Source organism: Haliotis rufescens, unplaced genomic scaffold (genome assembly GCF_023055435.1).
Source record: "Haliotis rufescens isolate VD_foot unplaced genomic scaffold, xgHalRufe1.0.p SCAF_14, whole genome shotgun sequence".
Classification (NCBI taxonomy): Eukaryota; Metazoa; Mollusca; class Gastropoda; order Lepetellida; family Haliotidae; genus Haliotis; species Haliotis rufescens.
Window position 1 is genome coordinate 20,699,582 of NW_025963824.1, and position 21,042 is coordinate 20,720,623.

General features: G+C 41.4%; 1 protein-coding gene across 1 annotated transcript in view; it reads right to left on the reverse strand.

The window, feature by feature from the left end:
* The window catches only part of LOC124116695 (zinc finger protein 629-like), a 29,017-nt gene extending 12,276 nt beyond the window's left edge, over positions 1-16,741 (reverse strand). Inside the window, exons 1-2 of the mRNA XM_046478134.2 lie at positions 16,638-16,741; positions 3,789-4,906 (exon numbers count right to left, since the gene is read on the reverse strand). Coding sequence (XP_046334090.1) covers positions 3,789-4,859 — 1,071 coding nt within the window. The 5' untranslated portion in view covers positions 4,860-4,906; positions 16,638-16,741. The remainder of the gene's footprint in view (positions 1-3,788; positions 4,907-16,637) is intronic.
* Between the last annotated feature and the right edge of the window lie 4,301 nt (positions 16,742-21,042).

Consider the following 21,042-nt stretch of genomic DNA (forward strand, 5'->3'; position numbering starts at 1 on the left):
AGAACTTGGACTGGGACTTGGGCCTAAACACTCTAGAGCATGCTTGGATATCAACATTCCTATTGTCGCTTGTAGTCTTTACAGCTGGTTGGTCAGGTATGGCCTCTGGATCGCACTGGAAGTCCCATTAGTGGCTGTGAGGATCTGGGACACGGAGGGGTCCTCCAGGATGGTCCATTTGCCGGCAAAATGACTTAGTCTTCCGCCTACAGGAATGAACGTAACGGTTACAACTGGGAGCAGTTCCCAGTCGTCCCGAGGATGGAAGGAGTCATTTGTTTGAGAGTTTGGCCTGCTTAGGCGAGTCTCCGGAGTCCTTCATGGCAGTCTCCATATCGATCAGTTGTCTGATAAGGATAGTATCTCATAGGTTGGCATCAGTGAGATGGACATCGATGTTGATCCCAGTCGACATCTCTATCTAACCAAAGTGTCAAGATGACTGTCCATAGAGATAACACTGTGAGTCCGATGAACGTGATCGGTCGAGGTGACGATGTCGATCTGTAGAATGAGAACGTCTCGGTTCGTGTCCATACAATTGATCTGTAGAGAGGTGACACTCTGAATCAGAGTAATCTTGCGATTACTATGTCGAAGTGTGTCCCTGGGACGATCGACCCTCAGGAGAGTGATCTGAATGTCGACCCTTAGAGAGTTGACCTGTAGATCTCGAGATCTACGACTGGATGGAGTGCGTTCATCGGAATGTCGACCCTTAGAATGGCGATAAGAAAAATGTCGTCCCTTGGAATGTCGATCCGAAGAATGTCAATCTGAGGAATGTCGATCCGCTAAATGTCGACCTGAGGAATGTCAACCCTTGGAGGGTGGATAAAGGTTCGATGTCGACATCTCTGTAGGACTCTGAATGCCGACCCTTATCTCAGCAGATGTCCTTGGGTTGAGACTGCTCTCAACTCTATCTCTGTTCCATCCATCCCCATAGTGATACATAGATTGCTATGCCCCTATATAACAAAGTCCCATCCATCACTACAGTGATACATAGATCACCATGCCCCTATATAACAAAGTCCCATCCATCACTACAGTGATACATAGATCGCCATGCCCCTATATAACAAAGTCCCATCCATCACTACAGTGATACATAGATCACCATGCCCCTATATAACAAAGTCCCATCCATCCCTACAGTGATACATAGATCACCATGCCCCTATATAACAAAGTCCCATCCATCCCTATAGTGATACATAGATCAACATGCCCCTATATAACAAAGTCCCATCCATCACTACAGTGATACACAGACTGCCATGCCCCTATATAACAAAGTCCCATCCATCACTACAGTGATACACAGACTGCCATGCCCCTATATAACAAAGTCCCATCCATCACTACAGTGATACATAGATCACCATGCCCCTATATAACAAAGTCCCATCCATCCCTACAGTGATACATAGATCACCATGCCCCTATATAACAAAGTCCCATCCATCCCTACAGTGATACATAGATCACCATGCCCCTATATAACAAAGTCCCATCCATCCCTATAGTGATACATAGATCACCATGCCCCTATATAACAAAGTCCCATCCATCACTACAGTGATACACAGACTGCCATGCCCCTATATAACAAAGTCCCATCCATCACTACAGTGATACACAGACTGCCATGCCCCTATATAACAAAGTCCCATCCATCACTACAGTGATACATAGATCGCAATGCCCCTATATAACAAAGTCCCATCCATCCCTATAGTGATACATAGATCGCAATGCCCCTATATAACAAAGTCCCATCCATCCCTATAGTGATACATAGATCACCATGCCCCTATATAACAAAGTCCCATCCATCACTACAGTGATACACAGACTGCCATGCCCCTATATAACAAAGTCCCATCCATCACTACAGTGATACACAGACTGCCATGCCCCTATATAACAAAGTCCCATCCATCACTACAGTGATACATAGATCGCAATGCCCCTATATAACAAAGTCCCATCCATCACTACAGTGATACATAGATCGCAATGCCCCTATATAACAAAGTCCCATCCATCCCTATAGTGATACATAGATCGCAATGCCCCTATATAACAAAGTCCCATCCATCCCTATAGTGATATATAGATCGCAATGCCCCTATATAACAAAGTCCCATCCATCCCTATAGTGATACATAGATCGCAATGCCCCTATATAACAAAGTCCCATCCATCCCTATAGTGATACATAGATCGCAATGCCCCTATATAACAAAGTCCCATCCATCCCCATAGTGATACATAGATAGCCATGCCCCTATATAACAAAGACCCATCCATCCCTACAGTGATACACAGACTGCCATGCCCCTATATAACAAAGTCCCATCCATCACTACAGTGATACACAGACTGCCATGCCCCTATATAACAAAGTCCCATCCATCACTACAGTGATACACAGACTGCCATGCCCCTATATAACAAAGTCCCATCCATCCCTATAGTGATACATAGATAGCCATGCCCCTATATAACAAAGTCCCATCCATCACTACAGTGATACACAGACTGCCATGCCCCTATATAACAAAGTCCCATCCATCACTACAGTGATACACAGACTGCCATGCCCCTATATAACAAAGTCCAATCCATCACTACAGTGATACACAGATAGCCATGCCCCTATATAACAAAGTCCCATCCATCACTACAGTGATACACAGACTGCCATGCCCCTATATAACAAAGTCCCATCCATCCCTACAGTGATACATAGATAGCCATGCCCCTATATAAGAGAGTCCCATCCATCCCTATAGTGATATATAGATAACCATGCCCCTATATAACAAAGTCCCATCCATCCTTATTGTGATACACTGAGATTACTGAACCACTTCTCAATAGAAGATGTTTATACGATGAGTGTATTAATATCAAAATGTATCTCATGAGCAACCGTTATCGCATTTTCCATATTTGGTTGTAAGTGCATCATTTTCCAAACTTGGTCGTTATTGTTGTTTTTTTCCATACTTGGTAGCTTGTGCTATTTTCAATACTTGTAATCTAGTGTTTTTTTCCATACTTGGTAGCTGGTGTTATTTTCCATACTTGGTGGGTTATCTTATTTTCCATACTTGGGGTACATAAATTAGCATCGATTTCCCGCTTATTTTACGAGACAAATAACCTCTGCGTATGAAACATTGTCCCTCATACAGTACACAAATACCATTAAATTTGTATTTGATTACCATTATCATGTCTAGTGATGTTGTATCACAAATTTAATGTTTTCATTGACCTAATTTGCAAACAGCAAAGCAAGCACAAGAACTCCTATTGCCACCATGACCATAACACATGCGATGCACAGTAAAGCAGTGCGCATGAAAAGGGAAGTAACTGCACGCTTTATTGGATCGCATTGCTTTTAAGTTTTGTAGCATTTCACAGTTGAGGTCGTGTGTTCGAGAAGTGGAACATTTAAGGATTTTTATTTTTGAAAATGGAAATAAAAACGAAACGTGTGGTGTACTTTATGATGATGCGGCGGTGCCTGAGAACGAAGAATACTTTTTTTTTAGCCTTAGTGTTATTTTCCCTACTGCAAGTAAGTGTTATTTTCCATACTTGGTTTTCCATACTTTGTAGTAAATGTGCATTTTAACAATAAGGAGAAATGTCACACCGTGTAACAGTTGTGAATCAGTGTCTCCATTTAGGTCACTCCCAATGAAACTAGCACTACATGTGATGCAAGTGGAACCATCTGAACATGGGTGTAAGTGACAGCCTACCTGAAACACTGACTGTGCCTGGAAATGCCCCTCCCCCTCCAGCAGGATGGTGTCTGCATGTGACACAGGAAGACTAGGACCCCTCAGATCTTCTTTCTGGTCAGTGGGCTGGTGCCCTGGACTCACAAGCCCAGGTGGAGAGTAGTCCATCATGGCTTCCGACATCTGAGGGTGGGTTGTCATGTGCTGCTGCAAGTCCTGCCACTTTGTGAATGTAGCGTAGCAGATGTGGCATCTCTGGATTGTGTCCGTCATGTGCCTCCGCTCATGCATCCTGTAGCTTCCACTCTGAGCAAATGTCCTCCCACAGACCTTGCAGACATAGGGCTTTTCCCCTGTGTGAATCCTTTCATGAGTCCGTAGCGTGCCAATCTGAGTGAAGCTCTTGCCACAGGATATGCAGGTGTAGGGTCTCTCTCCCGTATGGATTCTTTTGTGAGTGCTCAGGCTGCTTTGACTAGAAAATACCTTCCCACATAGCTTGCAGACAATAGGAGAATTCATCTCGGTCCCATTGCGCATCCTTTGCTGCAAAGATGAGGTGATCATTGAGCTGGCAGCCCGAATTACAAGGCTCCTTTCACTCTCAGACTTGACCAATGACTGTGGCTGTGGAACTGGTGGGGTCTTTGGACTGGAAGAATTGCTGCCCCCACCCCCTCCTACATTGTTGTTGCTATGGTTAGAGTGGACTCGTTCATGTTTCTTCCAATTGCTTGGGTCACTAAATCGCTTCCCGCACACCGAACACGCAAAAGGTTTTTCTCCAGTGTGTAAGCGTTCGTGCGCCTTTATGTAGCCTGCCTGTGAGAAAGTCTTTCCACAGTACCTACATGCCAGCTTGTTACTATGGCCATAGCGAAGGCTGTTCATCATGGCACTTGATACAAGGTTTGGACTGGAGAACTTCCGGCCAAAGCGGGAGACAGGTGTGTGAGACATATCCAAGGCATCTGACTGTTGTTCTTTCTCTGATGCTCCACCCTCCCCATTTTCTTCCACAGCTGGCTGTGTTGGGGTTCTGCTTCCGTCGGTAGCATACGCCTCAGCCATGATGTCAGCATCGGACATGGTGTGCTGTGTGGGAGCCACATCCACTCCGTCAGGTCACGCCACACCTACAACAGAAGGCAGACAGTTCATAACACAGGGCCACAGCTCTGTAGCGGAGTTTGGCTACTTATACCCCGCTTTGGTTCATTTCCATTGGATATCTTCAATTCAGAGAAGAAAACAACAAGAGTTATCAGAAGATGACAAATCCCCCCCGACCCGCACAATTTTGAAAGAACAAATGATCTAACTGTCACTTTAGTTTAAGTCCAACTTGATCAGAGAAATCTTATCTAATCTGTCTATCCGTATACTAGAGTAGTTTGTGAGCTATCAAAACTATACCATGGAATTGGGATTTGGAACTTCTATGTCACGTACACACCACCATGAACAGAGTAAAAGTCAAACTTGTTACCATGGAAACAAAAAAAATAATATAAATACTAAACACCCCAAAGTAGCAAAAGGCACCTGTGGACAACCTGGTCTTGGTGTGTACAAAGTGTCATGAAAGAATACCTATTAGTTTTAGAGATGTGGTCTGGACAAACACACCACAAAGAGTCAAAGTCAAACCTGTTGCCATGGAAACAGGAAAAGAATTCTTTTTTTATAAATTCTTAAACAGCAAAAAGCCTTCAGCCCTTGATTAATCTTTGCACCAAGTTTGGATGAAAAATGTTGAATAGTTTTTTAGTTCTGCTCCGGAAACAACAACTACTCCCATCCCACCTGGTGAAACGACACCTACCTCGATTTCATTGGTAACAGGGACAAAATCAAATTTTGACATATTCCTAAACAGCAAAAAGCACCATTAAGTCTTTAATAGTTTTCAAGTTGTGCTCCGGAAACAACAACTATCTCCACCCCATCCCCCTATACCCTTTTGTAGTCATGGAAATCGAATAAAATTTAATATGTCTGCCATGTTATATTGAAAGATATGGAACGTTTTTGGGGTTGTGCTCCAGAAATGAAATCCACCGGCCACTTTTGAGACAAAGTCCAAATTGTTTCCATGAAAAATTGAGAAAAATAGAAATGCACAAATAGCAAAAGGCACCACTTCAGGATCTGTGTGATATATCTGTCAAGTTTTATTGAAAAATATTGAACAGTTAACAAATTGTGCTCCAGAAACTAAAATGACATTCAGCATTTCTCAACATCCAAAATCATCAAAGGCACCAGTTTACTACTAGACTAATCTGCAAGTTTCAACAAGACATATTTAATTGTTTTCAAGTTCTACTCCCAAAACGGAAAAAATGGACAGGCGGATGGACAGACCGACATGCTGATAGCCATAAAAATTGAAATACTTCTTCACAGATAGTATGGTCAACTTGATATATAAAATAACTATATATAAAATAACTAACTGAATTTCAAAAAACGTTTCTTAATCTTCAATGTTACATGTGCAATTTTTTAACTTTGTTGAAAAACACACTTTGTTTCCAATTTCTTGGAAATGTATAAATATATTTTGATTGCTTTCATAAAACTCATAATGGTGAAATAATATGCACAAAGTATCAGAATACCATATGTGATATGGTAGGACTCGATTAGACACTTGCAAAGATTAAGTTTCATGCCTGTCACAGTGCCATATAAACTGATAATGACACGGATTTCACTGCTGCAAATGTTCTTTTGGGACATTTTTCGTAAACAGATTGTTGCATTCAGGATATATGACATATTAATTTGCCACTGCTTCCCTGTGTCTGGACCTGGACAGCTACAAACAACTTGCGATCGCATAGAGCCTTGAAGATGATCCAAGATCAGGAAGACCTTCAAATACCAAATGTTCATATGACATAAAACTGATATGATCATGGATGATCAACAACTTACCATATAGCAACTACAGAAGGAATCTCTCATGAGAAAGTTGAAAGATGTCAGACTCATGATCAGATATGCTCAAGGTTCATCATCTCTCGTGAAAATTTATGTTGTTTCGAAGCAGACTCAGCTTATTTCGTTTAGCAATTTGTAACCATGGACAAGTGTTGGGTTCAGCATGTTCAAGACTATCAATAGATATAACAACAGTTCACTGTGCCATTACAGTTTCAAGTGTGCCCTCGACATGATGGCACTAATAATTTCGAACCCTGGAGTGTGACGTCACAATGTCTTGTGTTCCCCCCATGCGAGTGTGACGTCACCATGATGTCACCATGTCTCTTCTTGCCATGTGAGAGGTTCATTCCAAAGCATCAATAGCAGTAATCTGATCTGTTGCAGGAAGCGTATCCACAGTATCGCGAGGGATGAGTCTAGTTACGTTTGTAAGTTGGCACAGCGAGATTTGTTGATGAAATAATATGATATTGTTTGAAGTAAGATCAAGATTTATATTTTTAAGATATGTTGAATATATGGCCCATTGCAATTATTGTTGACCACAGTGTGAAATTCATGCCCCATACTTAACAAAAATTATCCAAAAAACTTGAAAACATGAGGCCATGAAGAAAATTTCCAATCATCTTGTGAACATCTAATGATCAGACCCAGGAAAGACATACAGCACTTGACAGGCCAAAGCCAAGAGATGGACAGGAGGTATATCATGTTGATTCTTACGAACCACTGAGGAATGTGGAAAGGAACTGGGAGGAAGCTCATGTGGCACAAACCTGTATCCACAAGGGGATCTTCAAGTCAGTAGCAGGCTACACATGCATAAGCATAGGTGAACGGGTTAAGGATTTGGGACATCTCCAAAACGGATGTGCATTGCGGCTTTTTACTGCTTGAGACCGAAGTCTTTACAGACAAGCTAAGCCACCTCCAATTGGGTACCGTATATGACCGCGGATAAGCCGACCCCGTAGATAAGCCGAGGTGTCAACTTGACCATTGAAATACGAAAGAAAATGATATGACCCGCAGATAAGCCGAACCAGGACACTGCGTAGTCGGACTGCAAGACATGTGACGGTACTCGCAGATGTCCAAAAATAGATGAAAAACGTTGGAATTATATTGAAAAAGTCATTATTATTTCTAATAAAGATTTAACAAACCAGTCATCCACTTTCATAATGTGGGAAGCTGTTTCTCTTGTCTTTTTTTAATCTCATAATGATCGTTATATGTTGCCATCAACAACGAAGCGCCATTTTGTGAATCGGTGTATATAGAATTATGAACCCGTGAGAAAAAATATCAGCTAGAGCGAAGACTCGCAGTTTGAATTCAGCATCGTAAGCATGTCCGTTAGTAAAAATATACCATGTTTTATACCCCCCTTTATACCACTATTGTATGTTAATCCAATTGAATTGATTGCTGAGTGTGGCGTAAACAAGAAACAAACAAACAAACCAATTGAATTAAATAAACTATGAACACATTGAATGACCATCACTTACTCACAGGCTTCTCCAGTTTATTAAACTAATCTCTCAAAAACAAAGGAATATTAAGCCCCTACTCCCAACAAGATCGCTAAGCACCCACAACTTGAAAATGTTTGTGTAAACAACATGACAATACCAATCGGCCCGTTATTATCAGTGCTCATTTCCTTGTGTACCGTGTTGCTTTTTAAACAAGTGGTCACAGTGGACACCGTTTGTGACGTCACAGGAAACAGCTGATCACATGTTTTTGCACATGGCGAACGGAATAACTCGCCGTAACAGTTGTTTATTTGCCTCTTTCAATAAAGGTAGATACTTGTTCACTATCAATTTATGAACTTTGCAAAACGTACGTATTAGCTATTGGTGATTTCATCTTGGGTTTATATATTATAGCTGTGAATTACATATATTGTTACATGTAAAGATTGTGGAGTTTATGAAGAACGATAAACTTTGAACATTCAATTGAAAACTTATTATCGGAAGTATTAACATGCAAAACATTTTTTTAAATAACAACATTGGTGTATAATAATAACTTTATTGATAATTTATAACAATAATGGCTCTAGTCGTGGCAACTTCCAAACTTTCGGGAAGTTGTATTCTATCGAACCGTCATTCAGGCGATGTTTCTGAGGGATCACGATCTGAAAAATACAATCATGAAAGTGTATCCCGTGGATAAGCCGACCCCTTTCTACAGAATCTTTTTTCTGGTCCTCAAAATTGGCTTATACGCGGTAATATACGGTACTCAAAAATGGACAAGATAAATTAATTATAATAAACACAGTATCTAAAGTTCCAGGATTTATTCAGTATATACACAATACGTAGTACGGAAACCGGAGCGTGTACATGCACCTACTATTTGCTCAGTTGTACAATCGTCAGCTGCTCTTCCAGAACCAAGTGTAGGACCGAATAAGGGACTGAAGCACAGCAACTGTAGATATCTGCGATCCAGTTGTACTTGCAACGACACACAGCAAGGTATTTAGCCAGAGTAGACTCTTTTAGCTTCCAAGTTAATCGTAAATGATGGAGGTAATCACCAGTGATCTGTTGCGGAGAAGAGGTGGTCAAGAGCATCACAGAAGGCTTCCAACGCATTCCACTTTTAGTGGTAGAGGGTCTTCTTTCTGAGAGTTGGACCAATTTGTAGATCGCCGTCGAACCAACGGTTGATGAGTCAATGAAGAGATGTAGGGTCAGGACACACAGCTGCAAAGAGACCCCGGCACAAACACTCAATGTTGCAATGGATGCAATGGATCAGCAAGGAGATCGGGACCTGGCATTCGTCGTTGTGGATGTAGAGTGTGAGGAAGCACTGACCCCTCATAATGAGGGCTTGCGCCGTATCAGAAGGCCGAGGAGCTGCTGCCATTGACGTAGAAGGAGCAGCTGACTGCCAACGGCACGAGGCGCTACATCTTCAACAAACCGGTCCAGAGGAATGAACATCTTGCGTAAATTGGAGATGGTGCATGAGGACATCTGGGTCTGAGTTGGCCCGAATGCAAGCATCTATATAAACCTCGAACACAGTCCCTCAGATGTGCAGGAACTTCATAGTAGGATTGGTAATACAGGTAAAAAGCTGGAAATATTCCAAATGGGAGCACCCTCCATAGGTAGTGGCAGCCTTGGAAAACAAACGAAGGAAATAGCGGCACTCCCGATGGCAAGTACATGTCCCGGAAGTCGAGGCTGACCATGAAATCGCCAGTACGAATGAACATACGGAGAAGCACGATAGACGTCATATGGAAATGAGGCGCAGCTACAGCCTGTCATTCTCCAGGACCAGAAAAAAATCAACAAGCACTGGACCTAGACACTCTACATCGAGTTTTGCATGCAACATACCTTCCGACTCCTCGAGAACCAGAAGATGGCTGGCCGGATACACACGGCGAAGCACCATGAATGTCGTTGGTGGAGTTGCAGTCATGGGAAGTCAGAAACTGGTCTGTAGAAAAAGCAAGATGAGGGGATCTTCCAAGATGCAAAGTGAACAAATCTTCCGCCTACGGGTGAGTCTATAACTGGCATGACTGGAGGCGAACGTTCCCAGTTGTCCCGAAGTTGAAGCAAGTCACTTTGAAGATTTGCCAGTGTCTTTTAAGACGAAACATCCAGAAGAGGAGTTGGATCCGCTATTTCCCGGACGGCCTCGCCCATGGCCACAAAGAACTGGACTTCCCACTGACGACTTCACGAAGGTCACGTTTGACAGGCACAAACTGTGGACATCCTTGTTCTCTACACAGCTAAAGAAGATCGACCAACACCTGGGGACGGGTATCACGTAGAACATCCTGGACATCCTTGGATGCAGTTCGCAAAGAGACTGAGCCGTGAAGGCGTCATCCCATTGGCAATGTTAAAGGACGCCCCATCACCTTAGAACTGTGATAAATCCTGTGTGGTAGGAGAAAAGAACTTTTATTTGAATAAGCACAACCGATGCATGAACGAAAGACTCCTCATTCGAAGACGCATGGGGACATTCACTGTAATGCCCTCAGATGCCGAGAGCATAGCTGATATTAAGTGAAACATCCCTCTAACAGTGGTATCGAGATGTCCCAGTTCACGGTCCTCCACTGTGTAGTTAGTCACCGCTCGCTTGGAACCAAGGGTCAACAAATTGCCATCAAGTTTGGACAGTCCATGGGTGCCGGGCTCTTCCACTAGAACGCGAGGGGTCTGAAGGCAATCACGTAAGTGTCTGAAAGGACTCAAAAGCCTGCTCGAGGTGGGTGGCAATATCCATCAAGATCGGCCTGGGAGGAAGCATGATGTTTGAAGAACCAGTGGAGGGAATGGCCTAACAAGTCACGTGATCATCAGTCGATGTACAGTGTTTGTCTTTGAGCTGTAACTTATCCGCAATCCAATGAAGAAAAACAGCAGGATATCTGTTCTCATAACTGCCCAAAAACAGGCAAGAGATGGTTGATGGTTCACGTAGCAACCAGCTGGCGCAGGATCAACCACTGGAGGAACAGGAACCATAAAACAAGGTCCTCCTGTGGAGAAGTCGAAGAATGCAGGGGAAGTACTATCAATAGTCCAGAAAGAGTCTGGTGGGAAGAGGCCACAAGGCACAGGAGTGATTCCGAGTTCGGCGCCGGATCATGAGCTTAGTCTCAATGGTCCCATGAGGTAGGGAGAGGATATGTGGATGGAGGGAGCATCACCAAAGAGGTCAGAACAGGACAGGTAGGAGGCAAATGAACCGAAAGTGGAGATGACTATAGGGAGCGACTCGGAGAGAGGCAATCCACATGAGCGACCGATGAAGCCTGGTTGATTTCTTATGCTTCTTGGCAGAAGACGGTGTAGGCATGTCTGAGTCTCGAGACTGAGAGCGCCGGTCAGACTCCCGACTTGTGTAGATAGACATTAAAGGACTCTTCCATGAGGTGTTCACAAAACAAGTCCCATGATGAGGAATCCCAGCAATGATCAGGACGTGTTCCGATTATTGGGGTAATCTTCAAAGATCGATGTAAACGACCAAGCAATCAAATGTAATTTTCAGTAATGAAATACATAATGGTTTTGACCGCTCTTTCAAAGTCGAAAAAAAGCATAGTGACACAGGCACTGCAGCTCACCTGAATATGTAGTCAACAAAGAGAGACACTTATAATAAATCGCTGCCTGTCAGGATCGATATTCAAAAATGTTCTGCATAATTCCTAAAGGACTAACACTAAAATCTAATGACTTGAACTAAATATGACATCATCATAAGACAAACATGCCAAAGTTCAACTACCTTGGTCTGTCAAAATCAGAACAGAGGAAGTTTAAAAAAATGCCTTTGAGAGAAAACAAGGAAAAGATTCAAAATATAACAAAGAAAGGGACATGTACATTGAGCCCCACTACAAACTACTAAGTACACATGTACCAAATTTCATTCCATCTTGAATAAAAATGACTAAGTAATGGAAAAGTAAGTAGCTTTTTTCAATATGACTTGTCAAGCGACCATACAGAAAATTTGATTCAAGCATAATCAAAGTGTAAAGGTCAAATCAAGTTAAAACAAGAGGCCCATAGGGCCTGTATCGCTCACCAATAATGACAAAATATACATTTGCTTTGTACATGTATATAATACTGCAAATATTTCGTAATTTGGACTCTGACAGAATTTAAAATGGGTGGATGGCACGTTTACTTCTCTAGATACAAATGTAGCATAAAGATCTGAACCGTTTCCATGTTATGATCAAGGATCTAAGTTTCCAGAGGCAAGGTTGGACCCTGGTATTATTCGCTTCAAAACAAACAAATGTATATTATATATCTGTTTATTATAGGGTGGGGATAATATCGGTTTGCATGTTATGGTCAAGGTTCTAACTCCTCTGGGAGTGCCGGACAGATGAACAGAAGAGACAGTCCTGGGAGCATATGTGCATTGCTCTCATTATACTCAGCAATTGTATATATGGTTATACATTGGGGATCTTAACTGTGTTCAAGTTAAAAACGCTTTTTGGCCCCGCCCCTCTGCCCCTGAATTCCCATCACCTGAGATTATTTCCAACCAAATATGGTTGATATCTGTCTCTTACTTCCAGAGAAGAAGTTGTTTCAAGCAATATAGCCAAATTACCCCTATTTGGCCTTGCCCGTCAGCCCCTGGGGAGGTCAGCCCCTCCATTTGTACAATTTTGAATCCCCACCACCTAGGGATGCTTCCAGTCAAATTTTATTAATTTCCAATTAGTGGTTCAAAAGAAGTTGTTTGAAGAAATTGTTGACGTACGGACGACGGACGGACAACAGACGACATGGTATACCATAAGCTCACCCTGGTCCTTTGGACCCAGTGAGCTAAAAACTGAAATATTGTGAAACACAGATCATATGTGTTGAGCCCCACCACTAACTACACATATATACGAAATTCAATATGATCATTGTGGCGGACATATTGCAAATCATATTTGAACCTCTTGAACAATATGGGTGCCATTATTGGTGGACATGTGAAGTTTCTGCTTTATTTGTTCAGTGGTTTCTAAGGAGAAAATGTGTCAGTTGAGCTAAAAGTAGATTAACCAAAACCCTGAGATGGTATTGTTTCCTATTTCCTGGGAATTGTTTTTCACTGCATACTACCAAGAAGGCAGAAAGAGTGTGTGCAATGTCTCTTTTGAGAAATAAAGTTATGAAGTAAGAGCTTCTGTTTGATTTTGTGATCGAGTTTTTTCTGAACATAACATTGAAAAACAGCAAAATGATGCTGATTCATTTCAAATATGAATCAGGTGGGATGATCTAATTATCAACAAGAATACAGAGTTATCACAATCTCTCACCATGGGGCACATAAGAATTTTGTTTGCTCATATAGTAGTGAATAATATGGAAGTTATGTTAACCATGGAAGAGTCATCAGAAGATGACAATTCCCCCGGCCCCAACAAATTTGAAAGAAAGATTCATCTGACTGAATAAAAGAGCCAAAAATCTGTAAATAGCAACAGGGACCACTTCAGGATCTGTTTGATATATCTGCCAAGTTTTGTTGAAAGATATTAAACGGTTTTCGAATTACGGTCCGGAAACAAAATTAATATTGAACAGTTTTCGAGTTCCTGAAAACAAAATGACTACGGAAGGACAGACGGATTGACAGACAGACAAGGTGTCAACTGTTTCCCCCCACATTATATGCCAGGGGGATAAAAAGAGTCCTATAAAGCCGTAAGAAGAGACAGACACTAGGGTCGCTTTATGTCATCAGAGACAAGGGTCATCACCCCACATTGTTTAAGGAACAAATCATCTGACTGTTACTTTAAGTCCAACTTTTGGACTTTGGGATTTGGAACTTTGCATTTCTATGTCAGGTACACACAACTATGAACAGAGTTAACATCAAACCTCTTGCCATGGAAACAGGAAAATTATAAATTATAAAAATCCCTAAATAGCAAAAGGCACCAGTTGACAACCTGGTCTTTGTGTGTGCACAGTTTCAAAAAAGAGTGCCTATTAGTTTCAGAGATATGGTCCGGAAAAACACACCACTATGAACAGAGTCAAAAGTCAAACTTGCTGCCATGGAAACACCAAAGTAGCAAAAGGGATCATTTGATAACCTGGTCTTTGTGTGTGCAAAGTGTTATGAAAGAATACTTATTATTTCTAGAGTAATGGTCCGAAGAAACACACCACTATAGAGTCAAACATGTTGCCATGGAAACGGAAAAATTATTTTCATTAAAATTCCTAAATAGCAAAAGGCACACCTTAAGCCCTTGATTAATACATGTACATAGTTTGGATGAAAAATGTTGAATAGTTGTTTAGTTCTGCTCCGGAAACAACACCTAACTCCATTTCAGCCAAGTCTAACTTGTTGCCATGGAAACAGTGAAAAACAAACTGTGAAAAAGTTCCTAAATATTCAGTCCATGGTTAACAGATCTACCATGTTTGGATGAAAATTCTTTCACGGTTTTCACGTTGTGCCCTGGAAACAAAATCCACCACACCCTTTTGAGACAAGTCCAAATTGTTTCCATGGAAAATCGGGAAAATAGAAATGAAAAAAATCCACAAATAGCAAAAGGATTTACTCCAGAATCTTTATGATAAATCTGCCAAGTTTTGTTGAAGATATTGAACGGTATTTGAGTTGTGCTCCGGAAATGAATTGATTACGAGCGACGGGCGGGCAGACAGACGAGGCGACAACTGTATGACCCTGCTTTATATGCAGGGGCGGTGAAAATAATCACCTATTTCCAAAATCAGTATTGAAAAGCATTCTCTTCGATAAGCATGCAAACTTTCATTATAAAAAGCATTGAGCAAGGGACATAACTCTAAAAAACTTAATTTAAGACGCCAATTGTCAAACTCATTTGAGATAGTGACCACTAAGATCAGTGTGCATCTTTCACTTCTCTAACTGACATAGTTTTTGAGAACATTTCTTTTCATTGAGAAGTGGAAGGACTCCATTCCCATATCTCCTTCCCCACTTTGTGACGGGGGATAAAACTTGGTCTTACACCTGAACGTGATGTAAGGACGGAATGATATCACACTAGACACGACAACATAGATGAAGATTGTTGACGTCATTCAACAATTAAAATTGTGGTTTTCTAGGACAGCTGTGGTGATCAGTGTAAGGGCAGCTCCAAAGGAGAAAGAAGAATGGGTAATAAAGAAATTATTACACTCACATGTCACACACATGGATTACAAGGATACAAGGAATACAAGGATTCTGACACTCATTTCATAAAACCAGTATGACACGCATGCTCGTATACAAAACTCTATACATGATGCTTAATACTGGACATTAGGAAAATTAGGAAGCAGCCTTTCCTGCTGCACCTGCCTCAGTGAATTGTTGTATCTAAAATAAACTACACCTTGCATCAGGCTTCATAGTTCTTCTGATGCTGATATGCATAACTGCAACTGTTCAAGGCATAGGATTATCATCTTGCTTACCCGTCTGACATTCATAATTTTGATAACAGATAACTAAAAGCACTTATAGTTCCGACTTTATGGGATTTTTTAAGACTACTGTACAGCAGGCTTTATTTTTTTTATCTTTCTACATTCATATCAGAAATTTAACATCAACTAAGAAGTTGTTCTATCCTTTAATTTGTTCTTAACTGTATGCATCTGTCGATCAAATCAATCTCAATTTGCCCATTCTCCAACATTCTTACTGTTTTCAACTGCAGTGTTCTTAATAACATATTATCAGGGCCTGATATCAAATCATATCAGTAACTGCAAACTTACAGATGGTTTTTTTTCATCTGTATGTATGAGAACTCTGTTTTGCAATCACACAGCAAGGAGTTTTATTAAAATTCCAACCAGGAATGTAGGTAAGTGATTTCGTTGTAGTGTACGGCGGGCACCTGTCTTACATCACAAACCGCTTAGAAAGACAGGGAAGCCAGCCCGTGCGCCGGCCTGGGTCAGCCTGTCACCGAGACGAACACCATCTCGCCACGAGCCGCGCGCTCAACTCATGCAGCACGAGCACATGTCCAGAGATCTTTCAACCAAAACAATGTTAGACAAATGATCGTCCATAACAGCACCCAAGACACCAACGACCATGATGTCGTTTGAGTGATAAGAAAGGTCATGTGAAATGACACGATTCATAACCCGAATCAATTTTGCAAATGGCTGAAGGACTATAAGAGTAAACAAAGACGATTGCTTTGTTCTCCAGTCTGACACATGTCTTGCGACTGACATTCGACACGCAGCTCACGCCAGTTATATATCATGACCAACTCCCATGCTCCACTAAACTGGTTCGTTTTAACATGAAAGAGCCGCAAGATTGTCCTGGTAGTGCCTTCCTTACCTGACAAGTCTGAAGTTCGCCTCTCTTGAAATCCTAACATAGTGCTCCTGTCTGGGAATTTTCACGGAAGATGGCGCACATGAAGATTGAGGGACCAGTTATTATTTCTACCGTTATGTTTTTTTTCATGAATAGTTTCGAAAGAGTTATTTCCCTTGGACCCCGTGTAGATTAATCCGTACAATGTACCGTGCACCCGTGAAAGGCACTAATGACATAATGAAATTACAAATATTTCATGATGATTATAACGTATAATAATACGACCCCGAATATACATTTTAATGCAGAACATTTCATGTTCATTACAACATCATTCATATCTAAACCGATATTATCCAAATATACAACCAATATTATTGTATCATTTACCATTGTAATTTCATAGGTTTCCTTTCACAATATATATATAATACTAACACTGTGTATTTAGAACGTTATAATATTACAATCTCTTTTTGAAAATAAATATATTTTTAAAAAAAAGTTACGAATTCATAAACAACATTCATTCACCCTTAGGATGCGTTATTAACGCATTTCTCAAAATAACGTATGTAAATAATGACATCTTCAATTCGACACTCGTATGTACAAATTCTTATATACTCAATGGTTTATCCACACTTTTAACACGAGGAGCACCGCACTGTAGCTCACCCTGGAGTTGTTTGTATTCAACAGCTAAAATGTCAGCAAAGCACACGCTTTTTGAAGATAACTGTTGCAAGTATCTGCAGTCGTATACCAGGCATCCGGTGTAAATGGTAGCAGCGTTCAAAACAACAAACCCGCCCTCAGTTCAAACAAGAAAACATCATCACATTTAGTTTTAAAAACTATCGGACATGTCCCTAGAAGTGATATGAAGGTTTACTGGTTAAAGCAGCTGCTTGTCACATCCTAGACCAAGATTTCCTCACAGTACAAGATTAAATTTGCAAAAGAGTACATTGTATAACCTTACTTCCCTCGTATATTGATGATATATAATCCCATATGAAGCCGTCTAGACAAACCTGTACTTCCCGAAATAAGGTTGTGTATGAGGTCAGATACAACTGCTGAAATCCTCGAGCATTACACAGAGCTTAAGGGCAGCTAGAGCACAGAAGGGAGTGAAAGTGGAATTTTTTTTATATATATGCTCTTGGGTATGTATAAAATACCCAAAACCAGTCAATCTGACTCAAATACTGTTATTAGATTTGCGAATTTGTCCACCCAATTCAAAGATAAAAGTCGTTTTGTCTTTTTTACAAGGAAATGTGTAGCTGCACTCATCTAATTTTCCCCTCCTCTTTATGCCTTAATATATATTAGCTGCATGTCTTTATTTAGCGTTATGCTCCATCGGAGTAGAGTTCCTGAACATTAAGGGGTTTCTGCCATGTTTTCCGAATGTTATTTTTATTTCCGTTAAACATAAATTAAATGTAACCGATGAGTCATTACTAAACTGGGCGGCAAAAGAAAGTATAGGTCGAGTTCCATGATCGTTAAAAAAAATAGCAAGAAGAGGTTTTGTTGTGAATTATAATATAATCTAAGGAGGGGTAACAAATGATTGATCAACCACAGTGTGAATGAATAGGTAATGTAAGCTCAAGGTAAACAAAGGTGGGGTAAGATATTTCATTTTCAAAAGTTGTCTGAAATGTCACCAAAAAATTGTCAGACACACTACCAGTTCATTGTCGACACAGTTGCCTTCAATAGCGTGTATGACCCCCAGCTGCCTCAATGCATGCTGTGATACGCCGCCTCATAAATGACGTCAGTCATCTGATGACTTGGACTGGAATCCGTTGCCACTCGTCTCTCAGGACCTATTGCAATTCTTGTCTGTTGACGGAAGGCTGATGGCCTGCTCTAATCTGTCTGTCAAGATGGTCCCACAGATGTTCAATAGGATTCATATCGGGTGAGTGGGTAGGCCAGGGCAAAACGTCAACGTTCTGCTGGTTTAGAAACAGAATCAGTCTTGCAGTATGGGGCCTGGCATTGTCGTGTTGCCGTGTCCCCTGCTGTTGGTTTTGTAAGAACGGAAGGACAACTGGCTGCAAAACTTGGTCTCTGTACTGCACAGCGTTCAGGTTTCCCTGTATAATCACCAAATCAGTCTTCTGATCTCCACAAATACCGCCCTCGCCGAATGGATGGACCTCTCGAATACACGCCGGAGCCAAGCGTTCCCCTCTTCGTCGATAAACTCGTTCTCTGCCGTCATTTCGAAACAAGTTAAACCGACTTTCATCAGTAAACAGCACTCGACGCCAATTTCCAGCCACCGTTGAACCTGCCTCGCCCATCGCAGTCTCAGGCGTCGATGTTGAGCAGTCAGTACCATTCCTCTGAAAGGAAGATACGCTCAGATTCCAGCAGCACGACGTTGGCTAATGGGATGTCCCATCGCTGTTGCTGCCGTCGCCGTCGCCGTAACGACTCTGTTTCGCAGGTGAATGAGCCGTATCTGACCGTCTTCCAGTGGTGTTGTCACTCGGGGTCGTCCGGTTCTAGGCCTGTCCTGCGTCCTCCCTGTCTGCCTGTACCGTTGAATCGGACCCCGTGGTACCGTGGCATTCATCGTATCGCGGCATTTGTGATTTCCGATAGTTCACGCGGGACACGCCTCTTAGCGGCTATCTATTAATGCAAATCAGTAACCAGGAAGTGTTCACTTCGTAAACAATTTCAATTTCCTCGGAATGTTCCGTCTGCTGTAAGTAAGGAGTTATTAATCCGTTGATACATATTTCTGGCATCTGTTGTAATATTGCCTTACCCCCATCTATCAATGGCCAACGATATAACCCGCAGTTCCCCAAGTAAACTTTCTCTATCGACCTGAACTAGATCATCTGCATATTCATAGCGACTAATGAGGTAACGGAAGTTACGTAGTCCGTACATTTCTCCCCGCTCTGTGCCCAGAATCTATTGGGAGATCTTAAGGGCCATAATGCCAAACTTAGAAATACGTTCTTCACTAGTAACCAAAAGATAAATACATACTTTGGGCATACTAGGAGTGCTTTTTATATATTTATTGTTGACTTTTAACATTTTCCCATTTTGTGACAAATTATTGTCATCCAATTTTTTTAAAAACAATTTTAAAATATCATTTCTGATATTTTGTTGTTGATTTTATAAAAATATTTTTCTCTTACTTTTCGGTAAAAATGCATTGAATACCTATTGCTGATAACACATTTAGAATTTTACTTGTGCTGTCTTTGCACTTGTCAGGACAAATCACTGATGTCTGGCATGGTCATACCAAGTGGTTGGTAGAATTATGTCCTCTTTTTGTCCAATTCGGACCTCCATACACAACCTTTCTCTGTACCGCGATACGATGGAGTTCTCTCCCTTGTCAAACAGAGCGCGAAGCCCGGCTTTTACTCGGAGCTACTAATGTAAATAATGAACTTTTATCAGTAAAATATGCATAGTTTGATAAAATAAATGATATCTGATATAGAGAACACGAATAATAATAAAGGTTGGTGAGTGCATTTTGTTCCGTTAGCGTACATGACAAGTACCGCGATACCCCGAGGTTGCAGGCTACAACCAAAACTTCTGGCAAGTTGGACCAGTGTTGCCCCCATTTCGGCCATACCGATGGATCTCTCTCTCTGCACCTATGACAGTCGTCTTATTTCTTTTGTGTGATTTCATCACGTGTGGTTATACAATGCATACAAACGCATTTATACAGCTTACATGCACGTGCAGTTTATGCGATAGGCGGGAAACCTGTTTCACCATTTTTCACCACACGAGCGCCGTCAATGGTGGCGCGTTCGGGTGAGGTGTTTTTTGGTACCTGTTCCTGGGCAGTCATATTCCCAATACCCACTTTCCACTAGTTATCGCTGCTTTTAGGAAAATTGCAAATTGCCAACCTATACTTTCTTTTGCCGCTTAGTTTGTATGAACAAACACCAACACACCGATGCCTACATTGGTCGCCATCAACTGCAGTAGGGGCGCTCTGCAATTCCTTGTATTCAAACTGTTCAGCAACAATATTGCAAAAAACAATTACTGTCCATTAATCGGCTATAGCTTTTAACGAAATTTGACATATGCGTAGTTTGTAGTTGGCTTTGTCAACATATATGTCCTGGGGTTGTTTTTTTGCGTTACTTTGAATTTTGACCTTGATTTGGCCTGTGCACTTGAAACTTTCTGGGCTCTGTAAACGCCTTCTTCTCCTATGGAACTGCTGTTCTGAAGATGACACTTGCTACGAATGTTCTAATGGAGACATTTAAAAAAATCAAATGGCCTGAACGGTTATCTCAATATCTTCAATGTAAAGAAAAGTTTAATTTTGCGTGGGTTGTAACATCTTCCCGAGGCAAGAGAGAGGCTGAAATTTCTGGGCTCGATC